Raw genomic sequence first — 15,402 nt, 5'->3', positions numbered from 1 at the left:
CACACATAGGACCGAAGTGCAAAAGAGATACATAACGACAGAGGATCTAAATGAATCAACTCATTTCTCTCGGCTGATCTGCTAAAGTTATGTGTGCGATGGGGATTTGTTTGCGGCTGTTTTTTTTTAAGGATGTCATTATGGAGACGGGATAATGAGTCGATGATAGTGGTAGCAAAGAGCAGATGCGTTTTTAATCATTATTTGTTTCAGTTCTCATACTTGAACCCATCAGAACTAAAAAGGGATTAAAGCAACCCTTTAAATGGTCTGTGTCAACTCCACTCAGCCTGATTGCATCAGATTTATGTGCCATTCTGCTTATACTTTGTATTTACACTGCTTCCCTATACACCAAAGGTTATTATATAAATAATAATGAACCTTGCATTTGATATACAACAACTTGCATTTATATAACGCCCTTCACGCGGATAGCCTCCTGGAGCGCTTGACAGTGGCGGAGTCTGACCCTGAGTCAGGGGGAGAGGGAGGGTTCAGGTGACCGTAAGCACGATCATGAAGGAAGATCTTTAGATGGGATTTGAAAGTGGGGAGGGAGGGGGCAAGACGGAGGGATTGACGGAGAGAGTTCCAGAGTTTTGGGGTGTCATGGCTGAAGACATGGCCATCGATGGTGGAACGGAGGGGACAAGGGATGAACAGCAAGCCAGAGCCAACTGAGAGGAGGCAGTGGGTGAGGGAGTGGGGGATAAGCAAATTGGATAGGTAGGGAGGTGGAGGGCATGAAGAGAATTGAAAACAAGTGAAAGGATCTTGAAATCAATCTGTTCAGTAATTGGGAGCCAGTGGAGCCTGGCAAGGACTGGTGTGATGGAGTTACAGAGTTTTTGACAGTGAGTGTCCAGGCAGCAGAATTCTGAATTAGTTAATATAGTGCCTTACCATGTCAAAAAAAATTCACAGAGGTCTTCTTTAAAGTACAGTGACTGTTATTTGTTGGCAAATACAGTAGGCATTTTGTGCACAGCTATGTCCCACAATGGCCAGGAAGTGAATGGACTTTTTAATATGGGAAATCATTGTCCAGGTCAATGGGAAAAACTCATTGTACTTTTCGAATAGCCCATCTCAGCCAAGCCCAGACCCATCCTTACCACCAAGGTCCATCCAACATGCATCATCTAAATGGAGTCTCTGAATCAGCAGCAGGAACCTTGTCCATTTTCTAATCCCAGTTACATTGACTCAAGTGTGCTGGAGACAATTATAGCATGGCAATTGATGGTCAGGCTGAAAAATCCCGTGGATTTGAACCAGTCGACAGAATCTCGGTTTAATGTCTCACTTGAATGAAGGCACCTCCAAAAATGCAGCACTCCCTCAACACTGCACTAGAGTGTCAATGTGTTAAAAGTTGCAATAGTGGGGTTTGAGACATCCTTGGCATTACATAAATTGTATTGAATTCACAACCTAACTCCGAGGAGAGAGCTACCAATTGAGCCAGGGTAACACCCATGTTATGAAATAATTGTATTGCATGTCATGCATTTACATTAAACAATTTTCATCTTGGACTTTTTAAAATTGAGAATCTAGGATAATAATCAAAGCCTGTAACATGATACACCATCAATGTTGAAAAGAGCAGCACAGGTTTTATTTTTGGTCTGAACTCATTTAGCTGATTTCAATCTGCCAGCAATTGGCATTATATAATTGGTCCCAGTACACCTGGTTCAATGCAACTGGGAGAATAAAATCAACAAGGTTCTTGCTGCTGATTCAGAGAGTCCATTTAGATGATGTATGTGCATGGACTTTTGTGGTAAGGATGGTCTGGGCTTGGCTCAGGTGGGTCCCATAGTTGTACAGTCAGTCAACACTTACGTGTGAGGTTCAGTCATCAATAATATGTTAGCAATATATGTAATAGTGCACAGGAAGTGGGGAGGAATTTGGAAAGAAGTATTGGGACACCAAACGAGTAATAGAAAATAAGATAAATCAAGAGTTAGGTAACACCCAGCACAGGTTACAAAATGAAGAATGAAAAGATTTCATAGCTGCAAACTCATTGAGAAACTTTTATTTTTATAATAACTTGTTAAAATAACAACTATTACCACCAATTATGGGCAGTATAGCAATAATTATAGCAATAATAACAATTATAGAGCCTCCATGAACCACTTAGTTAATGGACAAAGAAGCAGAAGATGAACTATACACAGTGAGGCCACTATAAAAGGAAATTAGATATTATTTCCACTTACCACTAGTGGCAATACCATTTAGTTCCAAAAAAAATAGATTGGTCACTTCAATCCATGCCTGTTTGTGGGACACTGCTATATGCAATTGGCTGCTGTGTTTCACCCACAAGTATACAGTCAATTCACTTTACAGTCTTCTGTGAAGCGCTTTGAGACATCTAGAAGATGTGAAAGGTAATCTATCAAATGCAAACATTATTTTTTATTATTATTAGAAAAGAGAATACAGTTTGGGTGGATTTGGTAATTTGTATAGAAGGAACCAGTGTGAGTTAATTCCAAAATAATTTACATTTTCTTAGTAGTAGTTGACAGCTGGGAAGATATGCACTGCTTGAGCATCATTTTGGTTGCATAACCCTGCAGATGGTCTGTTGAACCATGTTTAATACGAAACCTTAAGTTTGTGATGCTTTGACCTCTCCTGAAGGCAATACCACTTATTTCCAAAGACAAAGGCCATCCTCTTGTACCTTACCAAATAGGCATTTCACATGTGAATGTTGGCATGCTATTCAGCCAGAGGTGGCATCACATTCAAGCCTAATGCTTTCCTCATCTGATTTCACACTTGCACACTTTCCAAGAAGGGTCGTTGATTAGGGATCAGAGTGGGATTCCTAGCTAATTCTTTTGCCTTCTCATCCTAAGCTTTGCTGAGGGCATTTGTAACAACTAGATCAGCATACTCAGCACAGTATTAGTGTGCTGATCTCAGCTGATAAGAATGGGCTGGAACTTGAGACTATTCTGAATGGCACAGATCCACATTATATAGTCAGCTGTTTTTCATTTAAAGAAAACCTAAACTTCATTTAAACCTGCATCAGAAGCTGATATGCAGAATTTCACGCGTGCATTTAAATATACATGTACAGAATTCTACTTTGCGTGAACAGAGAGTGACATTGTGATGGGCAATATAATACCTCATGATCTGTTTAAACTGCATCAAATGGTCTTGGTATCACATTAGTTTCAACAATATACATTTATATAACAATCATACAATAAATGTGTGTTGAACATGATTTACTGTAATTGAAAAAAAGTAATGTACTAGCCTGGCTCAGTTGGTAGCACTTTCACCTCCCAGTCAGGAGATTGTGGTTTAAGCCCCATATAGGGGCTTTGAATTCACAATCCAGGCTACCACTACAATAATGCAGTGCTGGTGGAGTACTGCACTGTGCAAGATGCTGCTCTTTGGATGAGATGTTAAACTGAGGCCCAGGCTGCCATTTTCAACAGCCCATAGCACTATTTGAAAAGAGAAGAGAGTTCTACCTTGTGGCCTGGCCAGCAATCCTCCAGATAAATGCACAGTCATTATAATTTGCTGTAAAACGTTATGAAGAGCTTTGAGACTTTTCAACAATGTAATAAGGCTCCATATTAAATGCAAGGTTTTATATTATTATTAATGGTATTATTTTCTTATCAATTTGAAAAACTGCCTCATTTATCTTTGAGCATATGTGTAGATAAAATGAGGGATAATAATTTTCAGTAAAATTGGAGTATATTCATGCTTATTGAAATGACTTATGCATTTATTAGAATTCAACTGCAGGATAGTCGATTGCAAGGGTAGATGTGTGTTTGATGGTGGATTCAGGAGGAGGCATGTGCCAGGAACCTAATGATAATGATACATATGGTTTACCAATATTTAAAACTGGTATATTTATGGTACTTTTCTAGCCAGAACCACATTATACTTTCGGGTTTAGTAGATTGCAGAGTTGAGCACAACACTACAGCTCCAAGTTTCATTCATAAATCAGAAAGGCTGATCAACCATGGGCAGACCCTGCTCACCCCACATCCAGAGAATCTTGTACATGTGTTCATCCATGTGTAGATCTACTTTTCCGCCTCTAATCATGATGCCAGGTCCACTGATAAATCTGTCTGCCTGTTTGTCAGATGTCAAGGTCTGGATGAGTAGCAACTCTCTAAAGCTTAACAAGGATAAGCCATCAATCTTGGCTCCTGCCACCATCTCCTCACATTGGCTCTGACCTTGTCAACCTCCCCGGCCTATCTCTCAAATTCGTAGAAACTGTTCCCAACCTTGGTGTTTGGTTCAACCCTCAGCTTTCCTTCCTATCCCAAATTTGGACCCTAACCAGGACTGCTCTCCTTCACCTATCTCGCTCCAAATGCTACTAGAACCTACATCCATGCCTTTGTCACCTCCTGCATTGTTTTCTCAAATGCACTACTCGCTGGTCTTCCCAGTTCCACCATCCATAAGGTCCAGCTCCTATAAAAGTCCACTGCCTACATCATCACCTGTGCCAAAGTCTGAACTCCTATCATCCCAATCTTCGCTAGGCTTCTGTAGCTCCGAACGTATTAACTTTTAAGATCCTCACTGTCATATACACATTTCTCCATAACATAGGAACACCCAACCTCTCTGACCTGCTTCTACCCCATTCCTCTGCCCATTCCCTTCAGTCAGCTAGGTCAGGCTTTCTGTGTTCCCCCAACCCATCCGTGCCATCATCGGTGGCCGTGCACTCTGTCACCATGTCCATAATCTCTGGAATCCACCGCCCCACCCCCCTCCCCTCGGCTCCTCTCTATCTACCTTTAAATCTCACCTGAAAACATAACTATTCGAACACATCTATGGTCACCTCTCCCTTCACCTTTTCTGTCCAACGATAATGATCACTGGTTTTAATTATCACAGCACATACTGCAATTTTCCTCCCTCATAAGCATTATTGATTTGACGGCAGTAGCCTTTGTTCAGTAGGTTCACTGGACTGCTGATATCACAGAATGCTTTAGCTAGCCCAGAAGAAGGCCATTCAATCCATTGTGCTTGTGCCAGATCTCCGAGCTGAGCTGTCTGTTTAGTTTTGCTCCTCTGCCTTTTCCCTTCACCTTTTTCCATTTTTCCTTTTCAAATATATGTCTGATACCCTTTTGAAAGCTATCATGGATATGGTGCTATCACTTTTTTTTCCAACAGTGCACTATGCAGGACTGCAGTGCACACAAGTTCACTGTGTGTGTTACACCACAAGCAGCATAACACACACAAGTACGTCCTACTAGAAATGGCAAACAACATGAAATCACACCATATTGTATAATAAAATGAGTACAGTGGGTCCTCGTAAATAAAAATCACCTCACAGCAGATGTACCACATAAATGCCCATGGCACAAAAGGGATCCCACGTATGTATGCCACCAGAAATGTTAGTGTCTGGAATGGAATGCATGTTCTCTTCCTGGAAGGAACTGCACCCCCCACCTCCGCCAGCTCAGGTCCTTATCCCTGACTGTTCAGCGCCTTGGGACGCCCTCCAGAGGTGAAAGACACTTTACAAATGTAATTTTGTATTGTGCCTAATTCTGGAGAGTATTAGGCACAGGCTGGTAAGAACCAAGGCTTGAAGACCCCAGTGGCATTGTGTTGGGATATGAGTGGAACCAACTAAAACAGCTCGCCATTGAGAGGATGGTCTGGTAAGCTTTCCTTTTTGCTTATGCAGCTTAGACCATTCTAAGTGTTAAGGCTTTGGCTTAAACAGTTAACAGGAGCTGAGTGGATAGTATCTCTGCTCCCAGTTGTTTTATGCTTGGATCAGGTATTCACACTTATATCTGAAGGATAAATCTTACCACATAAATCATCTAGCCTGTTTATTACTTTGGGACTGCTTAAAGTGTGCACTTTCTGAACCTCTGTACTGTATACTAATCATTAGATGTGATTCATTAAAATCCGTCGTTCCCAGAAGCAGAATTTAGCAACAGTGTGGCTTTAGAAGTTGCAGTTTTTAAAGGGATACTTCTTTCTTGTGGACAGTGCAGATGATTTTTTTTTTGCCTGAGAGATCACCTCGGTAAGAAACCACAATCAGCTGCTGTGACAGCTGTGGATTTCCCTCCCTCCCTCCCTTCACTGGGGTTTAGTTTCATCACTGTGAAAATCAGTCCCCGCTTAGGCTTCTCAGCGAGAGACAGAAAGGCGTCTTTAGCCACTCCGTGACCTGAGCTTTTTATTTATTTCTCTCAACGTGGCCGCTGTGTTGCTGTGTGAGGTTTGCTTTTTATCAAGAAAAGCGATCAAACTGGTCCGGATGACCCTGATTGTATGAATAAGTAAGCAGGATGCTCAAGGCTGCTGACGACTATTATATGCCTATAGGATTTTCGTAAGTTTTGCAGAAAAAGTGCTATTTGCTGGCACTTTGCCCCGTGTAGTGGATGTATGTCATCATTGTTCAGAGGCTGTCCAGGTCTCTTTTTTTTTGTGTTGTGTGTGTGTGTGTGTGTGTGTGTGTTTGTTTAAATTATGATCTGCTGTGCCTTTTGCAGAGTGGATGTTCAGAACACTAGACGTTATCTTTCTACAAGGACCTCCTGAAGTTTTTTTTTAAACAAAAAAAAAGAAAGGCTGGATTAACAAGGCGACCAACTCACAGCAGGGGGGAAAAACACCCAATTTACAACGGACCAATTTACAAAGCTGCCATTAATCAAACTTCTCTCTGCTCCGGAGCTGTGCGCTACAACGGGCTTTGCATTCACCTCCTCTGAATCCCACCGACTTGCATCTACTTCCCACCTCCTGGAGTAAGAGAAACCCAATTCGGAAGCTGCCAGCGGTTTGAGCTCCACAGTCGAGCCCCACCACCACCCCCCACTCCCCCCACCACCCCCCACCCCACCCCACCCCACCCCACCCCAGGCATCGCTTCTTTCCACGAAGATTTAATATCATAAAAGCAAAAAAAAACAAAAAAAAAACCCAAACGAAAAATGAATGTGATTGCACTGTTACTCACCTCCTTGACTCTCTCTGGGAAAACGCAGCGAGTGAGTGGACTCCGGGACGATTACACGTCCAACTACTACGATGAAGAGAAAGGCGAGGTCATCGATTACAGAGACCCTTGCAAAGCTGGTGAGTGATCTCTCTCTCTCTCTGTGTCTCTCTCTCTCTCTCTCCTGCAAAATGATCTGGACGTAAAGCATGACAAGAGACCGTGTGTATTCAGTAAGTTAGACTTGGCACAGGGCGATCTGCTAAACATTTAGGCTGTGTACTTCCTAAAGCCGGGTTTGTTGGCAGTTATTTAACGCTGGAACTCGCGTGGGAGCCGCTGGCACTGCCGCAGGCGAGTTACTCTAATATTGTTGCTGACCTGCAAGTTCACTGCCTTACTCTTGTTAGCTTCAGATGAAATGAAAACTGTCCTTTCTTTTTTTTCTCTCGCTCATCACAGTTACCAGGTGAATTTGCAACCGCAATAGACTTATCCCTCTTTCTCCCCAAATGGAAATCTTCTGCTTCGGATGAATTGCAATGTGTCCCCCCACCTCTCTCTTTGATTAATTGGTATCCCAGTTGGGAGTTTAACTGGAAATATCAAATTTCATTACTTCCCCCCCCCCCCCCAAGCAGCCCAGTACTTGAATTCAGCAAGAAAGTGCAGACTGTGTGTGCTGCTTTGGGCTGGGAATTGACTGGATTCAGTCCAGGATGGTCTGACAGGATTGGCAAGTTTACCCAAGTACATTGCTGTAAACTGGATGATTTGAAGGCAGAATTGAGGTCTCCCTGTTCGTTTCACACATGCTTATACACTCATTGAAAGGAGGAGATGGGTTCACATTTCCTCCACCAGCTGGTGATATGTTATAATGAACCTCATGATAATAAATGGTACTTCCTTTCTCCTGACTGTTTTACTCTCCAGTGTTTTATTCTTTTGAATTCATGTCAGTGAGTTGCTCAGGTGCCCGAGCTCTCTAAAGGTGGGACCGTCTCCACGTAACTGCACGGGATGTGAGTTCTCCCCAACATGTGAGCATCTCCCAGGCAAAGCGAGGGTCTCCCGGGGTAAATGAGCTCTGTGTGGGGTAACTGATCTCTACCTGGGGTGACTGAGTGTTTGTCCTGAAATCAGCAGCAAGTCACACTGCTGGAGTCTTTAACACTAAAGAGATATCTATTCCTGCAGACTACTGTTCATCAGGTTCTTATACAGCATTTAAGACACAGATATCCACATCTAAATAAGTTGCACTGTATTAAAAGTGGAGGGAACGTTTTTTGTGTTGGTTCATTGCATTTCAACAACAACAGCAAAATTACATTTGTATAGCGCCTTTCACATCAGGAGGACGTCCCAAGGCACTGGACACTCAATATTTTGGACACGATCTGAGGGTCGAGATTGGGAAGGGTGGAGGGCAGGGCGAGATGGAGGGTGACCAATGGCACGGTCGAAGAGGAGGATTTTGAGATGGGTCTTGAAGGAGGCAAGGAAGGGAATGAGGCAGAGAGACTGCGGGATGGAGTTCCAGAGGGTGGGGGCAGAGTAGTTGACGGCCTGCCCAGCAGTGGTGGGACGGGCAAGGTGGGGAATGTGAAACAGGCCGGAGCCTGCTGAGCGGAGGGAGCGGGTAGGGGCTTGCAGAGGTAGGGTGGAATAAGGCCATGGAGGGCTTTGAGAGTGAGGACCAGGGTCTTGAATTGTATCCTTTGTGTGATGGGAAGCCAGTGGAGTTGAGCGAGGATGGGGGTGATAGGGTCGTGGAGCCTGGTCCGGGAGAAGACACGGGCTGCAGAGTTCTGGATGATCTGCAGCCTATGGAGGGAGGGGTTGCGGAGGCCGTCAAGCAGGGAGTTTGCATAGTCGAGCCTCGATGTTATGAATGCGCTTATGAAGATCTCGGCGGCCTGTGGTGTGAGACAATGGTGGAGCTGGGAAATGTTGCAGAGGTGGGGGAAGGCAGAGCGGTCATGGCACGGATGTGGGGTAGAAAGGACAGTTGAGGGTCAAACAAGATGCCAGGATTCCTGACTGGCACGATGAGATGGAGTGTGCATTCTTGGATACTGATGTTGTCAGTGCCTGAGGTGTGGTGGCGCTGATGGGAGCCCAACTGAATGACAATTTCAGAATTGTCATTCCATCACAAAAGTGCAATATAATTGTTACAGAAATGTAACGTGACTGTTCTCCATTTTAAGGCAGCGAAAGGAAGTTGTGATCACACTGGGGGAAATTGGTGGCTCTAAGATCAGTTTATGTTCTTTGTTCCTATCCCTACCCCATCCATGAATTCCCTGGAACCAGTCAGCACTGGTCTTTACAAGCCCAAAATAGGTGCAACTTGAAATTTGAGTCACGGTGAAGGAGTGGTGTGTTTTGTTCTTACCATCTCTCCTGTTTTGCTCTTTCAAAAATATTTAGTTTGTGTGGCAATCGATGGGCGCACTCAACCTGGCTGGCCTTGCCTTGCCACATCATGTCTTGGTGTAATTTACAGCTGCAACATTATCTTGTCCCTATGCTGTGTGTTTGGAAACATATATGTGGGTGGGAATTCACTACCAGACGCTGCTCAGTGCTTCAATGCGGTAAACCTGGCAAAGATCCAGAAGTCATTCCAGCAATATTAAATTAGCCGATTTTATACCCTCCTCTCCTAAAGGTCCTGAATCATTCGTAGTCTATTATACTCTTCCGCAGCCCTCCGGTGCCTTGCCCAATTAACAATAGTAATAATTCTTGTGCTTGATATAGCCCCTTATCATGATGTTAAATCTTCTTGACAATATGATAAACTGTGCATTTTCTAGGCAAAGGCAGCAGCCAATTTGTGCAAAGTAATGTCTCACAAACAGTTATGAAATGAATGACCAATTCTATCTGTGGATTGTTGGCCAGGACACTGGACATTTTTTAAGTGCATTTTTCAAGCCCACATTGTGAGTGTTAACCATTGTACTGTGGAGTGCATCAGAGACAAGCTCAATCCAATCCTCAACCAAGGTCCACAAGTGCACTCTCTTATAAGAATCATTGAATAGTGTCCCTTCTGGCTGAGATCAGTTAATTCAGCACAGACCAGGAATTAATTCAGTGAACTTCTATTTTGCATACTACCCATTGGAGAAGCTAATAGCTTTTTTTAAAAACTATAAATTTACTGTTTTTTGTTGGTAACAGTATAATTCAATGTAAACAACAAATATATCACAATACAAAGTGTATGTTACTGTTAATACACATTTCATTTCAGCCATTCACAAGTAATTTGCCTGAAGCTTACTGTCATGCATAGTTTTCTTCTTTATTCCATTATTTATAAAACTGTGTGTGTGTGGGGTGGGGGGCGGGAGGGGGTGTGTGGGTTAATTCCCGAATAAGGAATCCGAATCACTCTTATAGAGACTCCTTCTAGCAGTTTACTCCCACGTATAACTATTCTGCTCCAATGCAATCTATAACAACAGCTTTGTACGGCACCCTCCATGCAGGATAGTACCTTTGGAGTGCTGTACCCTGATGAGGTTGGACAATATAAATCTTCAAGTTGATTTAAAAATAGACAAAGAAGGAGCAAGTCAGATGGATTGAGGCAGGGAATTCAATTCAGGTTAAGAAGAATTTTTAAAGGATTCCCTATTGTCAAATACCACAAATTAGACCCCATTATTCTTCTTAAATTTGGTATTTCAGTTGTCTGATTCTTTTCATATACAATCAAATCTGTGAATTAACAATACCAACATCCTCCGTTTATATAGCACCCTTCACACAGGGAGTACCACGGAGTGCTTAATAACAATGTGGCTTGACACTGAGATAGAAAGGGTAGCAACCAAAGGATGGTGTAATTTGAAGACCAGTAGAGAAGGGGCAAAACGGAGGGAATAAGGCAGAGTTACAGAATTTCAAGACATAGTGGCTGAAAAGCATGACCACCAATTGTGGAGCGGAGGGACATGCAGCAGCGTCATCCCAACTAAGCAAAGGCAATATTTAGAGGAGTGGGGTGTGAGCACATTGAAAGCTGTTATTTTTACAATCGAGTACAGGTACAAAGTTAAAGAATCTTTCAGCCCATTTACATGGATGGTGCAATTTTCAGAGGCCTCAATTTTATGGAAAATTCTTAAATTCAATTCTTAATGTGATAGTTGGTAGTTTTGAGAAGTGCCGAAGTTAAGAATTTTCTACAATTCTATGTGATCTCAAATGTTCTGGATTGACTTATATACTTGCTGGGAGCTACCCGAGGGAGTTGGTGGATTTAAAACTGTTAATTTTCATTGTTTCCAAGGTTTAAAAAAAGGTCAACAAAACAGACCTGGAGATGTTTAGAATATTAATGATTGGAAAGCTCCCCTAGAAAGCTTTCCATGGTGCTGTTCTTTATGTTTATGTGGTGTGATATTAATGTGAATCTACATTGGTGATCTTGGTTCTCTTTTATCTATATGTAAAACATTGTTGAATGTGGACACAGAATCACTGGAGATTTATACTAACATAAATGCTGAGTTATACAAAATACAAAATTACATTTCTGATGCACCTTTCACATCAGGAGGACGTCCCAAGGCGCTGAATTGACCTGATCTTATCCCATATTAAATCTTTGTCAAGACCCTTCACACTTAAACAGTGATGAATAACCTCACATATGCAACAGATGTTTCAGTTTAATTTGAGTGACAAAATACTAATAAATTAAGCTCATATTTCTACAGAAAGAAGTATTTATATTTGCAGAACAAGTTGACTTAGTGCTGGATAAAACAGATAATGTGGTTTCTATCAGTGAATACCACTAAAGGATTGCACTGCTCCTTGCCCTACCTGTTCTCTGCTCTGAAAGAGTTGTGAATTTGTCCCTGTACTCTTATGGATAAGCCTAATCTGATTTGAAAGTATAATTCCACACTACACCTGTGAAACCGTACCATAGTCGAAGGAGAAAGGAGTCAAAACGGCTTCAGAAAGCAAAACAATAAGAGAGAAAATGGAGGTGAAAAACCCATGGAAAAAATAAAATTGCAATTGTTTAAATGGAGTTAAATTGAGTGTTAAATTGAGTGTTAAATTGAGTGTTAAATGGAGTGTTAAATGGAGTGCAAGGAGCAGATTAAATTTGCTGTTGGAGAGTAATTTGCTGTAAATAATTGGATGATAATTTTATCAGTTGCCATAAAGACACATTTCATAATGACTTATTGAAGCAGTGGTGCATATCATTGTACTTGTTGAACAGCATAGATTCTGACAGTGGAGAATACATTGGGGGTAATTGTCAAGCTCTGTGTAAGTTGCTATCCATCTTTCCACCATTCAACCAGTCACACTGCGATGTTACATCCTAAGAATGGTAAATTTCGCTGAATTTCCTTTTCTCGGGAAGGGCATCTTTGCCTCTTGCAACATTGCTTACATTTCTAATAATTTTACAAGAAAATAGAACAGAGTCAGGCTTTATAAGATATGTAGCAAAGACTCCCCAAAAATGTGCCATCTAACATTGTAGAACTGTGTTCCATTTTGTTTTGTTTATCAAAATGTAAACACAACTCATTGATATACGTGAGAGCACATCATTTCTCTCTCCTTCAGATTCTTCCTTCTTTTGAGGTGGGGATTCTCTGTCATTTTTACAACAACAACAAAAATATATTTGTAAAGTGCCTTTCACGTTGGGAGGACATCCCAAGGTGCTGAACAGTTGGTGATCAGGACCCGAGCTTGGGGATGCAGGGCTGGGATGAGAGAGGGCAGAGAGGTAGGAGGGCAGCTGAATGCATGGTCAAAAAGGAGGGTATTGAGTCGTGCCTTGAAGGAGGCAAGGGACGAAGCACGGCGAAGGGATTGTGGGATGGAGTTCCAAAGGGTGGGTGCAGAAAGGCTGAAAGCCCAGCTGCCGATGGTTGGGTGGGAGACAGGGAGCAGGCCGGAACCTCAAGAGGTGAAGGATTTCAACTCTCAACCTTGTAATCTCAAGTCCAACACGTAACAACCTCGGCCACCTAGGTTCCTTCTAAATCATATATAGGATCTATGTAATCAGTATTTTCTCCTTAACTTATTAAAAGCCTTTTAATTGATGGCTGGTGATCAGTTTGCTGTTCTCAGGAGTTTTACATTCTGGGTGCAAATTATTAAGATTGACAGCTTTGCGGTCAGTCTTATTAGTTTGTAGATGCTGTTCAAAAATACAGTAGTTCATCTGCAATTCAGATATCTTCAGATTGCTTGGAGTTAATGGAATTTATTTCACAGTAAGCAGCTACTCTTGATGCATTGATTTCTTAAAGGGGACAGGTGACACATGCTGTAAATCTTTATGCATTTTGTGTAGCTGGGGAATTACATTTGATATTGATCTAGCATGTTGTACTGAACAATTTTGAATAATGTTTTCAAAATTGCCTCACCAATCATCTCTGTTTGCAACAGTTAAGGTTTCTCAGTGTCTGCCTTAATCAGTCATTTGAAAGATACAGCAAGTAAAACAATATTAGTACACCTAGGCATTAAGGACATTGCAGCATCATTGGACGTGCACAAAAATAGGAGACAATTATCAGCATTTAGGTTACGTGGTGTTGAAGAAGGAAATCGATCATATGAATTGGTTTAAATGCTGGTTCTGGGGTGTGGGTTTCAGAATCTTTATTCCATATCAAAGCTGCCATTGTGAAGTTGTGAAATGATGGAGAAGCAAAATGAAAATATTTATTGCTTTCAGTAAATGCAAAAGATCAATATTTAATCTTTCCAAAAGGTTTAACACATTGAGGGCAGATCTTGGAAAGCCTGCCATTAGAAATAATAACAACAATCCTGTCATTTGATTATCCCCAACCCTTTCCCTCTCCATGGGTACTGAAGCTAAATGTTATGCCATCCCCAATGAAGTCAGCTAGCCCAATAAAAACCTGGGTTTGAACCAGGGAGCTTCCAGGAGCTTTACTACAGTCTTTATCCTGTTATAACACAGTGGTTTAGATCCTTAAACTCAGATCCCATATGATAACAGCCTCCCTGGTCAGTGCTTCCAGGTTGCCAGGTCACCTATGACTAAATTTCCCATACATGCTTGCCAACTGTTCCAGTGGTTGTTAGGACACTTTTAGGCACTGGGAGGCCTTTTGCATCTGTGTGTTATGTGTGTATTCCATGCATCCCACCTACACATGGAAATTTCAGAGATAAATTGTTGGAATGAAATTTGCACTCTCTCCCTGGAGGGAAGCATTCTGGGACCTTGTTATAACACACCTCAGTATAACACTATTCTTGTTATAGTACAGTTGCACAGTGGAAGTATAGTTAGGGTAACCATACATCCCCGATTTCCGAGAACAGTCCCCAGATGAGATATTATGTCCATGGCCAAATTTGCCCTGTATGAAGATCAACAGCAAATGAGCAAGAACAATAAGATTCTAAACAGATAAATTACACCCATCAAAGAAATACAGCCATTAATCCAACAAGCTTCTCCAGTACTGCCCACATCAGGAATTGTGGTGAGTTCAATTTTTTTTACAAATGTCCCCGGATTTAGTTTACAAAATATGGTCAACCTAATTCTCAGTTTGGTTTGGATACTCTTAAGCATGGTGATGGTTTTCGGCAAGTGTCAGGCACCCGGCTGACCAATAATGAAGAAACAGAGTCGACCTGTATATCTCAGCTTTGCATTTGATAACTGAGCCATCAGGATGCTACAAGCTTAGGCTATTTCTATTGCCAGGTTATTTCTATTCATGAGTATCTTCTTACAGAGACCATGCTGCTACAATAGAACAACTTGGCAGCCCCCTACATTGATTCAATACCAGGAATTAACCTAGAGTATAACAAGAAAAAAAAGAATGGGGGTTTGGAAGCAGAGACAGTGCTTCCTAGTTAAATATCAATATAAATGCATGCTCTTTGTGCAAATGGTCTCAAAACTACAGAGTAAAAATCTCATCTTCTTTTGGTGCAGTGCCAAAACTCAATGAGCACTCTAACACTATCAATCTAGATGCAGTAATTATGTGGGCCCTGCATTTAAGTATATATTGCGGTTAAGTGTGTATCTTATTTAAAGAGAGATGTTCTCATCTTCATTTATATGACATTTTGTTCTGTTCAACATGTGACATTAAGGAGCATTTCTTTTGTATTTAATTTTTCAGTCAATGCTCCCAATTCTTCATCATTACAAATACTGATCCACTAATAGACCACTTTCATAAATACCAGGTTTCTCAGGAACAATCCATCATCTTTTGTGTACTGGGAACAGACAAAGTACTATAGAATTTAATGTAGTTTGACCTGCATGCACTTGAATAAAACATTTCACT

General features: G+C 41.6%; 1 protein-coding gene across 1 annotated transcript in view; it reads left to right on the top strand.

Annotated features, from left to right (window-relative positions):
• The first annotated feature begins 6,955 nt into the window (after nt 1-6,955).
• LOC103177344 (tolloid-like 1) overlaps nt 6,956-15,402 on the top strand; it is a 157,541-nt gene continuing 149,094 nt past the window's right edge. Inside the window, exon 1 of the mRNA XM_007891466.2 lies at nt 6,956-7,176. Within this exon, the coding sequence (XP_007889657.1) occupies nt 7,032-7,176 (145 nt within the window). The 5' untranslated portion in view covers nt 6,956-7,031. The remainder of the gene's footprint in view (nt 7,177-15,402) is intronic.

The sequence above is a fragment of the Callorhinchus milii genome, unplaced genomic scaffold, assembly GCF_018977255.1.
Source record: "Callorhinchus milii isolate IMCB2004 unplaced genomic scaffold, IMCB_Cmil_1.0 Scaffold1, whole genome shotgun sequence".
In the NCBI taxonomy this organism is placed as follows: Eukaryota; Metazoa; Chordata; class Chondrichthyes; order Chimaeriformes; family Callorhinchidae; genus Callorhinchus; species Callorhinchus milii.
This window is presented reverse-complemented; position numbering and strand designations above follow the sequence as displayed.